Source organism: Mastigoproctus giganteus, chromosome 11, assembly GCF_048544385.1.
Source record: "Mastigoproctus giganteus isolate SK-2022 chromosome 11, ASM4854438v1, whole genome shotgun sequence".
NCBI lineage: Eukaryota > Metazoa > Arthropoda > Arachnida > Uropygi > Thelyphonidae > Mastigoproctus > Mastigoproctus giganteus.
In genome coordinates, this window is record NC_143585.1 from 19023839 (window position 1) to 19037533 (window position 13695).

General features: G+C 35.6%; 1 protein-coding gene across 1 annotated transcript in view; it reads left to right on the top strand.

Moving 5' to 3' along the window:
- Positions 1–13695, top strand: part of LOC150077755 (cell adhesion molecule Dscam1-like) — a 173812-nt gene that overhangs the window by 58174 nt on the left and 101943 nt on the right. The window contains exon 2 of the mRNA XM_090384234.1: positions 7934–8260. Within this exon, the coding sequence (XP_090240360.1) occupies positions 7934–8260 (327 nt within the window). The remainder of the gene's footprint in view (positions 1–7933; positions 8261–13695) is intronic.

Genomic DNA, 13695 nt, shown 5'->3' on the forward strand with positions numbered 1-13695 from the left:
CAAAAACAGATCCAGTTCATTACACTAGATTGTATAATGAACATTAATGCAAATAATGTTCTTTTTTTCTCTTCATTCCTCTGTTTCATTCGAAAGTATTTGTGCAAGTTGAATATCGGCTCCCTCTTGGATACTATTTTGCATCCCTTAAAGAGGAACCCCTTGGGGGTTGCTTATCCTTGTACAAACTGTACATACACAAATAATCCCGAATGAATCAGAGGAGGTACGAGACAAATCAATCTTAATTTTTCCCAACAGTTTTTTAATTATTTTTTCATCCTGACCCTTTTCGGATTTCTGCACAATACTTTTTTCTTTCTCTATCACTCTACATTTCTGAGATCATCTGAGTGTGTGCGTCTCCCCAAAACGCTTCTTTCCCCATCTTACAAAAGCTTCTCTGAATGGGCAATTTCCACTTCGATTATCGTTCCCAACCGTGAGGTGTTCTTTATGACTTTTCTGACAGTCCACTGCGGGACTCGCACTCATTCCGAAATGAATTTTGAAAGATCGATAACTTTGACTTATCATAGAGGCTGTTCCTAATCGTCGAACATTAGCCAATATCTTCGAAGTAATTTCTCACTCAGACCCCCGTTCCCTTTATTAAATTAAGGACTTTCCATTGTCCAATTATCTAGCAAGTAATTACCTACTAATGACCTACTATTCAATTAAGTCTATTGTTTTCCCATAGCAATTAGCTCCGGCTAATTCTCAACATTTGTTCCTTCTGTCATTAGAAGCAAAGAACGTGTCGTACTTCAACCCTTCCGGCTTTTGACTGCCATTGGACAAATGTTTCAAGATGTTTACGCCTTATTCCGTAATTGATTCACACTTCAAGTCTTGAATGTCTTAATGTGGTTCGGTCCAGTACCCACGTACGGGATCACTTTTTTCGTCTTCTTTGGCTTCTTTAGGATTCCAGTTAACTTAATATTAGTCGGGTGTATGCCAACTAACGGTGCCAAACCCTGTTGTATGAAAATCTCTTTCAATAATTGCAAATCGGCGACGTCTTGAAGAAGTTCTTTGATGAAATGATCAGTATAAGCAAAAAGTATAAATTCCACCTCCCATCCCTTTCATAAAATACTTTACAATTTTTGCGCCCTTAATATTTGAAATTTTCATATTAGTGGCCTTCCGATATTCCAGTTGATTTTATACACCTTATAAAATGTCTAAGTTTATTGATGGTGACGTTGGGATGTTGCTATTTTTATTTTTAAGAATTTTGGAATGCGTCTAGATTTATTTCTAGTGATCCCGTATTGAGTCTTGTCTTATAGTTACTGAGTCCCGAATGAGTCTTGTCTTGCTGATAGTGATCCTGCGATGAGTTTTGTCTTGTTGTTAGGGTTCCTTAAATACGCCTTCTCCTGTTACTGATCTACGAATGCATCTTGTCTTACACAGTAGTTAATGACCTGGAATTATCCTTGTCTTATAGTTATTGATCCTTGAATTCGCTTCGTCTTATATTTATTGATCCATGAACTCGTTTTGTCTTATTGTTAGTGATCCTCTGGCGCTTCTTGTCTTGCTGCTAATGATTCCGGATTGTATTTTATTGTAGTGATTCAACAATGTGTTTCATTATTAGTTATCCTGCAGTGTTTCTTGTCTTATTTTAAGTGATCCTGGAGTGCTTCCTATTTTATTATTAGTGATACTGGAGTGTGTCATTTTATTAGTTATACTGGGCCTGTCTTTTTATTAATGATGTTGGAGTGTGTCTTATTGTTAATGATCCTCTGGTGCTTCTTGTCTTGTCTTGTTGTTAGCGATCCTCTGGTGCTTCTTGTCTTGTCTTGTTGTTAGTGATCCTCTGGTGATTCTTGTCTTGTCTTGTTGTTAGTGACCTCTGGTGCTTCTTGTCTTGTTTTTAGTGATCCTGTAGTGCTTCTTGACTTGTTTTGTTGTTAGTGATCCTCTGGTGCTTCTTGTCTTATTGTTATTGATGCTCTGGTCCTTCTTATCTTGCTGCTAATGATCCTGGAATGTTTTATTGTTAGTGAACCAAGAATGTGTCTTATTATTAGTGATCCTGTAGTGCTTCTTGTCTTATTTTTAGTGATTCTGGGGTGCTTCCTGTCTTATTATTAGTGGTAGTGGAATGTGTCTTATTATTAATGATACTGGAATGTGTCCTATTATTAGTTATACTGGAATGTGGCTTATTATTAGCGATACTATCTTATTATTAGTGATCCTCTGGTGCTTTTTGTCTTGCTGTTAATGATCGCGGAATGTGTGTTATTATTAGTGATCCTGGAGTACTTCTTGTTTTATTGTTAATGATACTGGAATGTGTCTTATTGTTAATGATACTGGAATGTGTCTTATTGTTTTATTGTTAATGATACTGGAATGTATCTTTTTTTCTGTTTTCTGTTTATTTTCTGTTTGCTGGAAGAAAAACACCATGCTGCCATCGCCTTAGACCGACTAACTCAGCCATGTTGTGAAAAAAGCCCATAAAAATTCCTCACTTCATCGACAGGACTTGAACTCAACTCTTTTCAACCCGGTTTGGGGAGAACAGCGATTCTACCCATTGTGCTACCACGAAGGAATTTTTAGTGATCTTGGAACATGTTTTATTGTTAGTAATCCTGGAATGTGTCTTGTTTTATTGTTATTGATGTTGAAGAATTTTTGCTCGTTTTATACTTGTTAGTGACCTTGAACTGTGATTATTTTATTATTAGTGATATGGAAATTTTCAAGGCTTCGGCACTTTTGAGAGAAAATATGAAGAGTTTTACCCCTATTGTAATTTGGTAGGTGACTCAAAGAGTATTAAGTGTATCTTCCCTTCAGCAAGTTCAATACTAATGACCTTGACCTAGAACATTTAATGCTAAATGACCCTGAAATTTTCAAAAGTAGTCTTTAGACATGATGTTGAACATCTTTTACCAGTGACTGAAATTTCTATGTTGTTAAATTTAGTACACTTGATCTTAATTCACAAGAATATACTGTTACTCAAAAGTTATGGAACAAACGTAAATAAATAAAAAACGTTCATTAGATTGAAAAGATATTTGTAGGACATTTGAAAGTGTGTTAGTGATGTGCAAAGACCTGAGAAGTGCAGATCTGATATTATAGAATTATGTAAATGAGTTCATGAATGTCCAAAATCGTGTGTTCGAAATCCATAGAAAAATATCCTAGAAAGGAAAGGCTTCCCGGCAAGGGGGGGGGCTGTGGCCGGCATCTCTCATACGTAGATCATCTCAGTTATGTTCTACATGACTGAAGGCTTGGAAGTTGGATATTCGTATCGTGTGCGCTATTCCCATCCCCCCGAAGGTAATAGGAAACTCAGTAAGAGAGCTCTGTGAGAGGCTCTGTTGTGCATTCTATGGAATAAACCGATAAAATTCCTTTTATATCTAAGGCAAGTTTTCGTGCCATGGTTGTTAATATTTTCAAATTCGTACGTTAATAGAAAGATTCCTGTTTAATGAGTTTATGAAATTATCTATAATTATCATTTATTATCATGATGGAAAACTGTATCACTTACACCTGATTCTGACACTTTTAAATGTTACAGTAACGTACAATCATTTCTCGTAATGTTAACCTACTTAAGAATTCAACACTGATTTTCTTTAAAATCGCTTCCTGTGTTCTTGGTTTGCGATTAAAACGTTAATGTAACCCTCAGTTTTATGACTTTTGTTCATAATTTGTAAGACGATCTCTGATTCATAACATTTCCTCAATTTCAACTAAAATTATGGCGCTTAATATAGTGATTTTCATCATCCGAAATATACACGTCTTAACTCTAACTTCCAGATGATTATGGACAACAAACTCCCTCCGAATAGTCGGTAATTAGTCTAGTACGATATTATGGGGGACGGCCAAATTAAGTTTATAAATTCGGAATGTATGTCAATGTCCTCAAGTGGAATGCCAGCATTGCCGCTGACAAAGCAAGTCTCTGTGGATAATAGACCATTAACGCATCCCGCGAACCATTAGGACCCATTACCGTGAAATCATTTAGTCAAAATATGTTTAGAATATTATCATAAAAATACTATTTCCTTGTACAAAGTGTCTTGCTTAGGCATGCAACGGAATACCAACATTTGCAAAGAGTCAATGAACTTCAAGAAACGTGTTATTAACGGTTGTCATGTTATAGTTTATCACCGGTCCTTAGCCATACTGGAAGCGGGCAATCATCTAACAGCACTGAGATCTCTCAAAACATTTTCAGTGGAAAAAAAGGTAATGCCATTCAGAATTATACTATTTTAATGATGTTTTCAATCGAAATCATTCCTTCTTCATTCAATATATGTATATAAGAAATCATTGATATTTTTTAATGCGTTAAGCTTTCAGAAAGTTTATATTAAAAAAAAAAAAAAAAACAGCCGGTTTTCTCTTTGGATAAAAGAGAAAGCGGAATTCCAAATAAAGTAAATTTTTATTTATTGTTATTTATGTATTATTTTTATTTTCAAACAGAGATAAAATCTAATTTAAACTGCTGTAGTAATTTACATAAAAATGTAAAAAAAAATCTCATTAAAACTATAAACTCATTAAAACTGAAAAAAAAAATATAACATTAGTGCTCAGTTTTACAGAAACTACTGTATAAATTCTAATTTGAGTTTCCACCAACTACATGTCAAAACTGATTTATAAAGTTTAGCCCCAGCGGATTATATAGTTGGTAAAATCGCCTTCCTCCGCGCACTGGATTAGAAAGCCCTGAATTCGAATCCCGTTGATGATGTGAAGAATTTTGATCGGCCTTGTTAACAAAGTGACCGAGATAGTTGGTCTCAGACGAGGATAGCATGGCCTTTTCTCCAGGAAACCCTGGTTTAACGTCCAGCAAGCAAGCAAATAAACTTAGTTTTCTGTAATTAACCTACGATATTTGAAAACTGGGGGTGATGAGAACCTTTATATTACCTACAAGAATCTGTCGAAATTATTTCTGGGTACTATATTTAAAAATGCAATACCCAGAAAACTATATTTGTATCTATACAATATTTAATTGAGAAAATTTACATACTAAAATGGTTTTTACCACGTCTATATTATTATTTTGTTTTCTAAACACGATCCTCATCATCATTGTTTGTAGAAATTAATTGTTTAAAAAATGCAGCCATAATTTTGAAAAAAAAAATATTTGATAGGCCTGTCTGTGCAAATATTCTGAGGATTTCTTATAAATTTTCCAAAAAAATAAAGCAAATATACTTCCAAGATAAACGATTTATTTGGCAACGTTTCTTTAACAATAAGTATTATTGGGAAGTGTTGTTGATCCCAATGAAGCCATAGCCGAGTAGTCAGGTAAGAGGGTGCAGAAGTAGATGTGTCTTGAGTAATCCGAGTTCACGCCTGTGACTGCTAAATACAATGCTGTTTCTTGTGTTCTATTTACCTTGTAAACTTTTTTGACCGTAGGTCGTTCTCGAGTATAAACTGAAAATTTATTTATTAAAATACTTTTCTGCATTGTAAACATACGCAACACAGCATTACACCAGAGGACTGCAGTGAAGCGACATTCGAAGGGGCACAGTGCAACCATAATTGGAGACGTTATTGAAAATAACTTATTCGGTTATGGTTATATACCGCACCTTAAACTATTCATTACATTTATATGAATAAATAATTGTAACTCTTATTGCTATTAAGCGTATAGTTTGCAGTAAAGCTAAGCCTGAAGTTATTTTTGCACAATTTCAAGAGTCTTGTGAAAAAATAATTCTCTACTTAGGATCATTAGGATCTTCTAAATGAGGTATTTTCCGTTCGAAGCGTAGAAAACTTTGGCCATACCACATTAGTGTAGAGATATCTCTACTGGAGTTTCTTCCCTCTTTGCGGGAGAGAAGAAAGAAGTATTGTCATTCAGCCGACGTAGTGGAAGCAAACAGGAAACTCATAAAGAGAGAAAAAGAAGAAAACGCCAGTAATGACACTGTGCCACAATCCGTGTTAACAGCTGGTAAATACAGGAATGAATCAACGGAAAACCCTTTCGCATCCCTTGTTGAAAGCTTTTATATCACGTCTACCGATCTAATGATTCTCAAAAAAGGTTGAGAGCGCCTACCATTTCAAAGAAGAGAATACGACCAAGAGGAGCACATAAAGGAGAAATGAGGCTATCTTCGGTCATTTCCTGGTAGAATGTAACGCTATCGTGTTTATGGGCTAGGTGTACTGAAGAAAAAGCTTTATGGCTTGCACTGACTTAGAAACCTCAACAAGGTATCACTTCCACTGCATTAACTCATGGTGTAATTAGATCAACTCTGTTATTCGCTGAAAATGATCTATTTCATAATCATAATTAATGCAAATTGAAGCTGCTTTATATCGCGAAGTTCTTTACTATTCTTATTTTCCTCATATATACTGCTTTATCATAATATAAGATGCATTTAATAGCGAGATTCAAAAGTTGGATGGTGCTATATAACCTACAAAAAAGTTTACGGACCGTTTATGATTATTTTGTACTTTTATGTGTTTTTTCAGCCAGCTGGGTTTAAACTCTTTAGATAATAGACTATAAAGTATTTAGCTGGGTTTAAACTGTTTAGATAATTCAATGGTCTTTGTTTTGTTTGTTCTGTTCACAGCAGAACAAAATTTTCATTGGAACGAGTTGTCCTGGAATCGTCCGAGTGAGCAGATGCAACTGCGGACTGAACCGCCGAACACTCAAACTCCTGTATAAAGCTACATTCCATCCTGTTATTACAAACGGATCCGCGATTTGGTACCATAGACCAATAACTGTTCTCAATAAACAAAAAACTAGAAACAATTCATTGGAGTATCTTTCTCGCCATTACCACGGCCTGTGCTGCACAGTAAGCTCTCCGGCCCTGCAGGTTCTTGCAGGCGTCCTCCCGTTGATTTGGAGGTTATCCATCGAGGATTGCACTATTGCTTGTTGCGCGGCATTCAGCCACCATCGTTGGATATACCATCAACACCCACAATGATTGTAAGCAAGAAAAGAAGGTAGTGAACACTATTGCACTACCTTCACACAGTTGGTGTCGCCGATAGGTTAATTATCCATTTTCTTAAAATATGAGGTGCTGCTATGCCAGCGTGCCTCAGGATTCGCCATTTCCTGACCAGTTATCAGGTGGTTTCTAGTGACCATACTCAAACAAAACAAGACGCCAGTACTAATCCTGAAATGGTTTTCAATAGTTGTGCATCATCCTTTAAAAAATGGCTAATTAACTTTCAGCGAAGTATCTTGCTCGCTATTACCAGGGCCTGTGCTGCACAGCAAACTCTCCGGCCCTGCAGGTTCTTGCGGGCGTCCTCGCCCTTGACTTGGTGGTTATCCGTCGAGGATTGCACTACTGCTTTTTGCGCAGCATTAAGCAGAAGTGCAATTATTTAAGATTTGCACTGGCACCATCCCTTGCGATACCAGAGAATTCTTTTAAGAGGATGCTATTGCATTCCAGAAAAAAATATCTTTTTCATTTTCCAGTTTCGTCTGATATTTTGATAAGGCATTGTACAACAGAACGAAACGGTTAATTTCGATATTCTGTTATCGGAAGACACGCATTGCAGTATAGTAAAGCGGTGAAACTATATACTAAGGGGTAATTTAGTTTGTTTTCTGCAGTATAACTTTATTGTATTTGACATATCCGCCATACAAAAACAATGAGTGATTGAAAATCTATAATTTCTGTATCGTACTATACCTTTTAGTACCATTAAGGATTCCAAAGTCTTTAAGTGAACTGGCTTAGAAAATTATCATCTGCTCCGCTTATTGATATGAAATCAATGAAATGCAATTTAAATTGAGAATTATTTGAAAGACACGAACTTCTTTTTCTAAGAAAACTGTGATTTTTATCTCTTTCAGTTTCTGCCACCATTCAGCCAAGACGCACTCGAAGATTATCATTTATTCAAGAACCTCCAACTAGAGTAGATTTTTCGAACACTACAGGAGCAATCATCCCATGCTCCGCTACTGGTGACCCCAAACCGACGGTCTATTGGGAACAGGGAGATGGAATGATGACCTCGGATATTCCAGGAGTTCGTCAACTGCGCGCAGATGGTTCCTTAATTTTCCTGCCATTTAGGCCAGATAGGTTTCGTCGTGGTGTGCACGATGGTGTTTATAGATGTGTGTGTTCCAGTTCAGTGGGAAAGGTTAGAAGTCGGGATGTTCGTGTGAAAGCCGGTAAGTAGGCGAGCAATTTAAAGTTTCATTCGTAGAAATTGTCCATACAATCGCTACAATTCTTCTCTATAATGGAAATGCACTTTATTTAATTATATATACATATATATATATATATATATATATATGAATGTGAATGTGTTTATCAAGTTCCAAAACAGTTTATTTTAAGTTACCCTCAAAAAGTGTGTTATCCATAAGAAAAAAAAAATAAAGTATAAATAAGAAAAAGAATCTCTTGAGAAATTATCCACAAATTCTCGCTACCCCATGAATTTTATGAGCTATTTCTAGAGGAAATATCTCCAAATCCACGAATAATTCTTACGAGAGCTCAGCTGGACACACACTCACACACACACACACACGAGGTATGGGCACTGATACCAGAGAAAGAAAAAAAATCATCATCACCTTGAGACAGAATTGATGGTGTATTACGTCCCAGAAAGTCATTCATCAAAGATCTGACATCATTGGTAAAGTAATCTTTTATCTTACCTTCAAATTCCACGGGATAGAAGAGGGGAAAAAGTCAGCCGATTTGTCAAATAGAGGAAGAGATTTATCAAAATGGTATCGACATATCCTTGAACCAAAAGGTCAGTAGGAAAAAAGGGAGAATAATAATCATTTCGTAATGTGTCCGATAGGGGGCACTAAGGAGTAAATCGATAAGGGCAAAAGAAAGGCTAATAGAGCGGTTTGTGTTGTTAAAGTTTTCGCCAGAGAAGGATAAACGTTTCGGAAGTTGATACACATTTCCGGTTAGCATATAAAAATTAAATTTTACATTTTGAAGATATTCAATGTATTTCTCCATGCGTTTCGTTTTTATTATTCCATTTTAGTGTACATGTGACTCCTTAAATCACACTTTTCGCAGAAATACCAAAAAAGGAGGCAGTTCCAGCAAAACGTTTGTTTCCAGAAGCTCCTCAGCTGCTGTAAACGATCAATAGTTCATAGTTTTTTTCTGAGAAAGCTAACACGACAAAGTTTTTAAAAAGAGGCTGGCGATGAAGTTATGTTTAGCATCTTCCACACAGCGCAGAAAAAAAAAAGTACTTCGCAGGAAGGCAATTAATTGCATCAAAAGAGCCGACTCGATTCCTTTTGCTCATTCAAGCACGTCGATACTACACCTGGTAATTAGTTCGTGTTTCTGTCTCATAATCTTAAAGAGATTCGCAGCAAAGAAATGAGAAAAGAGTTGTTCAACACCAGCCGTTTAAGGCTACAAGAGTAGAACATTGGACTCTTCTTAATGAGGCGTACAAACATTTTTATCTGTCAATATAAACGGAAAAAAAGCGTCCGGCCAACTAACGTTTAGAAATCTCGATCGTGTTCTTTTTCAAGTAAAATTTGTAGAAGAAACGTGGCAAATAAAACACATCAAAGTTTGTTGGTTCACTGCGAGAGGCATTTATCTTGTGAACAATCGAGCATTTCAATTAACGAAGTGAACAATCAGGGATTTCAAGGATTTCATTAACGAACCTACACTATATCCTCAAAAGTATACGCACACTTTGTGTATTATTCTTATTCGTGAAGCTATAAATATCTCACAGGACTTCGTCAGGTATCCACAACTTAGTTTCCCAAAAATTTCCGTTTCTTCCATGCATAAGAATGCAACAAAAGAGACAATGAAGGGTTGTTTTAATTAATAAGTGATAAAGGAAAACAAAATTAAAAATGGATAGATAGAGAGGCATAATAAAACGTAACTTTCCGGTCTGTCATAAAAATCGTTCTATTCAACGAACGGAAAATCCGTTCGTGTGTGTTCTTTACCGCCATTTATGTCTTCAGTTTTGTTATTCCGCCTCTTCGACTATCCTTTAATAAATCTTCTGTGGATGTTTGTCTTCTGTTTTTCTTCTTCTGAGCGGCCATTTCACAGAGACAACTAATATAAATATTTAACGATATTCAGCATGCGCGCAATCATCACTTAAACATTGTTGTAGAGCGTTTCTAATTTGAGCTCGCGCCAGATGCGTCGTTTCTCATTCTTGCTACATTTCACCAATGGTGCGTTGTCCGCACGCAGAACTGTCAGCGTTCTTCTTTTTTTTTTTCTCAACGACTATTGTTGCATTGTTAGCAATAGACTATTCAAGCAGGTCATTTCTCCTCCCGAAGAGGCGCGCCTTAATTATAACCCCGCTTCCGTTTGCTATTGGAGATTTAAAGGCTATTTTAAGAAAAATATAATATGAAACGCTTAGGAGAGAACGAAATGTTGTCAGAGCGCCTCGAAAACCTTTTCACCTGCATAAAATTATATCGAATTTCTTCGAATATTTACGATATTTTAAATATTCTAATTCTGTAGTAAATTATAATTTTTGTGTCTCCGCGTTTATTAGATCTTTCTGATGAGCTGCAATAAGCCGAAACAGAAAACAATAAAACTCCATGTGCAACTTCCATCAAGCTTTAGCGTCATCTGTCGACAAAGGGCTAGTAGTTGTATTCTATGTTCAAATGGGTAACTTAACATCAGTAGACGAAAAATACATCACAGCTTGAGAATCATATGATAACTATCACGTCTCTCACTGTATATGACGTTTACACGTCATATACAGACGAGTGATATGCACTCATTCACTCATCATATACACTCGTTTGTCATATACACGCATCCACATATAACGTTAACACGTCTTATACAGACCAGTGACATATGTATATCATGATTCTCAACTGTGATGCATTTTTCATCTACTGATTTTATCATCAGTGTGCATGTGACGTTTATGCGTCATGTACACCCAGATCATACGCATAATATGCATGTATTTTTACACGTAACATGCAGACGAATGATGTATATAATATGCATCTGAAATTTTACACGTAATATATAGGAAAATCCGTTGATCTGTGTTCTTTACCGCAAATGACGTAACAATAAGCACTAGTGACATGCCAATTCTACACATCATATACAGACAAGTTACGTACTTGAGTGCACGTCATATATAGACAGGTGACATACCTACTCTGCACGTATTATACAGACAAATTACGTACCCAACCTACACAGCACACACATGGAAGGGACGTACCTAATCTACCTGCTATATATGGACAAATTACGTACCTAATCTACCTGTAATATATAGACAAATGACGCATATAATCTACATGTCATACAGACAGGTGACTACCTAACATAGCGTCATATACAGACAAGTGATGCCCCTAATCTGCAAGTATTTTACAGACAAATGACATACAAAATCTACACATCATATACATATCCAGTAATATAATCTGCACGCCATATACAGACAACACGTAATAAATCTAATCAGCCTGTAATATATAGAAAAATGGCGTATATAATCTACATGTCGTATACAGACCTTACTACACGTCATACATAGACAAGTGACATACCTAATCTACCTGTAATATATAGAAAATGGCGTATGTAATCTGCACGCCATATACAGACAAGTGATGTACCTAATCTACCTGTAATGTGTAGAAAAATGATGTATATAATCTACACGTCATATACAGACAAGTGACGTATCTAACTGCACTCATATACAGACAAGTACTATCTTACTGCACGTCATATACAGACAAGTGACGTATATAACTGCACTCATATACAGACAAGTGACGTATCTAACTGCACTCATATACAGACAAGTGACATACCTAATCTACCTGTAATATATAAAAAATTACGTATATAATATACATGTCGTATACAGACCTTACTACATATCTTTTACAGAAAACTGATGTACCTAATCTACCTGTAATATGTAGAAAAATGACGTATATAATCTACACGTCATATACAGATAAGTGATGCACCTAATCTTCCTGTAATATATAGAAAAGTGACGTATATAATCTACATATCATATACAGACAAGTGACGTATCTAACTGCACTCATATACAGTCAAGTGACATACCTAATCTACCTGTAATATATAGAAAAATGACATACTGTATATAAACTACTTGTCGTGTATGGACAAGTGACTACCTAACTGTACGTCATATACATGCAACTGACGTACCTACTCTACCTGTAATATATAGAAAAATGGCGTATATAATCTACATATCATATACAGAAAACTGATGTACCTAATATACCTGTAATATATAGAAACTGACGCATATAATCTACATGTCGTATACAGACAAATGACTACCATACTACACGCCATTTACAGACAAGTTACGTACCTACCTTGCACTCATTAAACAGACAAAATGACGTACCAAACCTATACGTCATATACACTCGTACTAGTGACGTACCTAACCTACCAGTAATATATAGACAAAGGATTATATCAATTTCTGGAGTGTATCATACCGAAGCGTTCTTTGTATCATATTGAGGTAAATTTCTTTTATTCTTCTACGAATATTGATATCAACGTAGAACGTATTGAACATCATAGCTCTGTTATATACTATACAAGATGATGTATATGATCTACTGGTCATATACTGACAAGTGACGTACCTAATGTACACGTCCAGTTCATGCAAGCGACTTTCCAAATCTCGTTGCACATAAACTTGTGATGAGTTTCATCTCTATACTGTATAATATATATGCCCCCCTTTGAATGTCGTTTCACTGCATCTCTCTTCTGTAATGCAGTGGGATGGTTATCTTAAATTTATAAAATCTGTCGTTCATCAGTTTTTAATTAAAATATATTGCTTAGACTTAGAGGATACACTTTATAACCGTCTTAGCCTCGTTTTTATTTCTGTTCTTTATACATTTTATTAGCTTTTTTGCTATTTTAATAACTATTTTTGGGCATAAAAATAGTATAAAAGTATAAAATATTTTATTTTGGTGTCGCTCTTCGTATGGTTGATATTTTAGTTTGTTACTAACAGTGCTCAGTGTGCAATATTTAATTCAGTTGTTATGAAGAATTTGGTAGTAAGTTATTCCCTAACTTGCTAAAATTTTAACAAATTTCGTAAATTGTTCATATCAGTTTACTCTCATAATATTGTTAGGCCTTACTGTAGAATCACGAGAGCCTCGTTTAATGCTTACGTTCAGAATGTAAATTAAAACAAAATTTTGTTTTGTCTTGATTAAATAGCTAGTAGCTTGGTATAAATATATGACATATTTTAGTCCATCACCCTCATAGTGTCTGCTTTCCCAGAATTCATCTTTTATTTCTTTGAATACCATTATTCTGCATAAATGGACCCGCAGATATGACTCTATACTTTATGCGTGGTGAATCAACAACTGCTTCGCTCTTCAACTGCTTTAGCTTCATTCCTGTCAATCGCAAGCTATGTAGAAGAGCCCATAACCGTTGGAAGTGTGGGAACTGCCTCTCCATCTCTAAATCTTCCACTTACTCTTCCAATTTTCGTTCATTTAATACTGATATTTCTTAG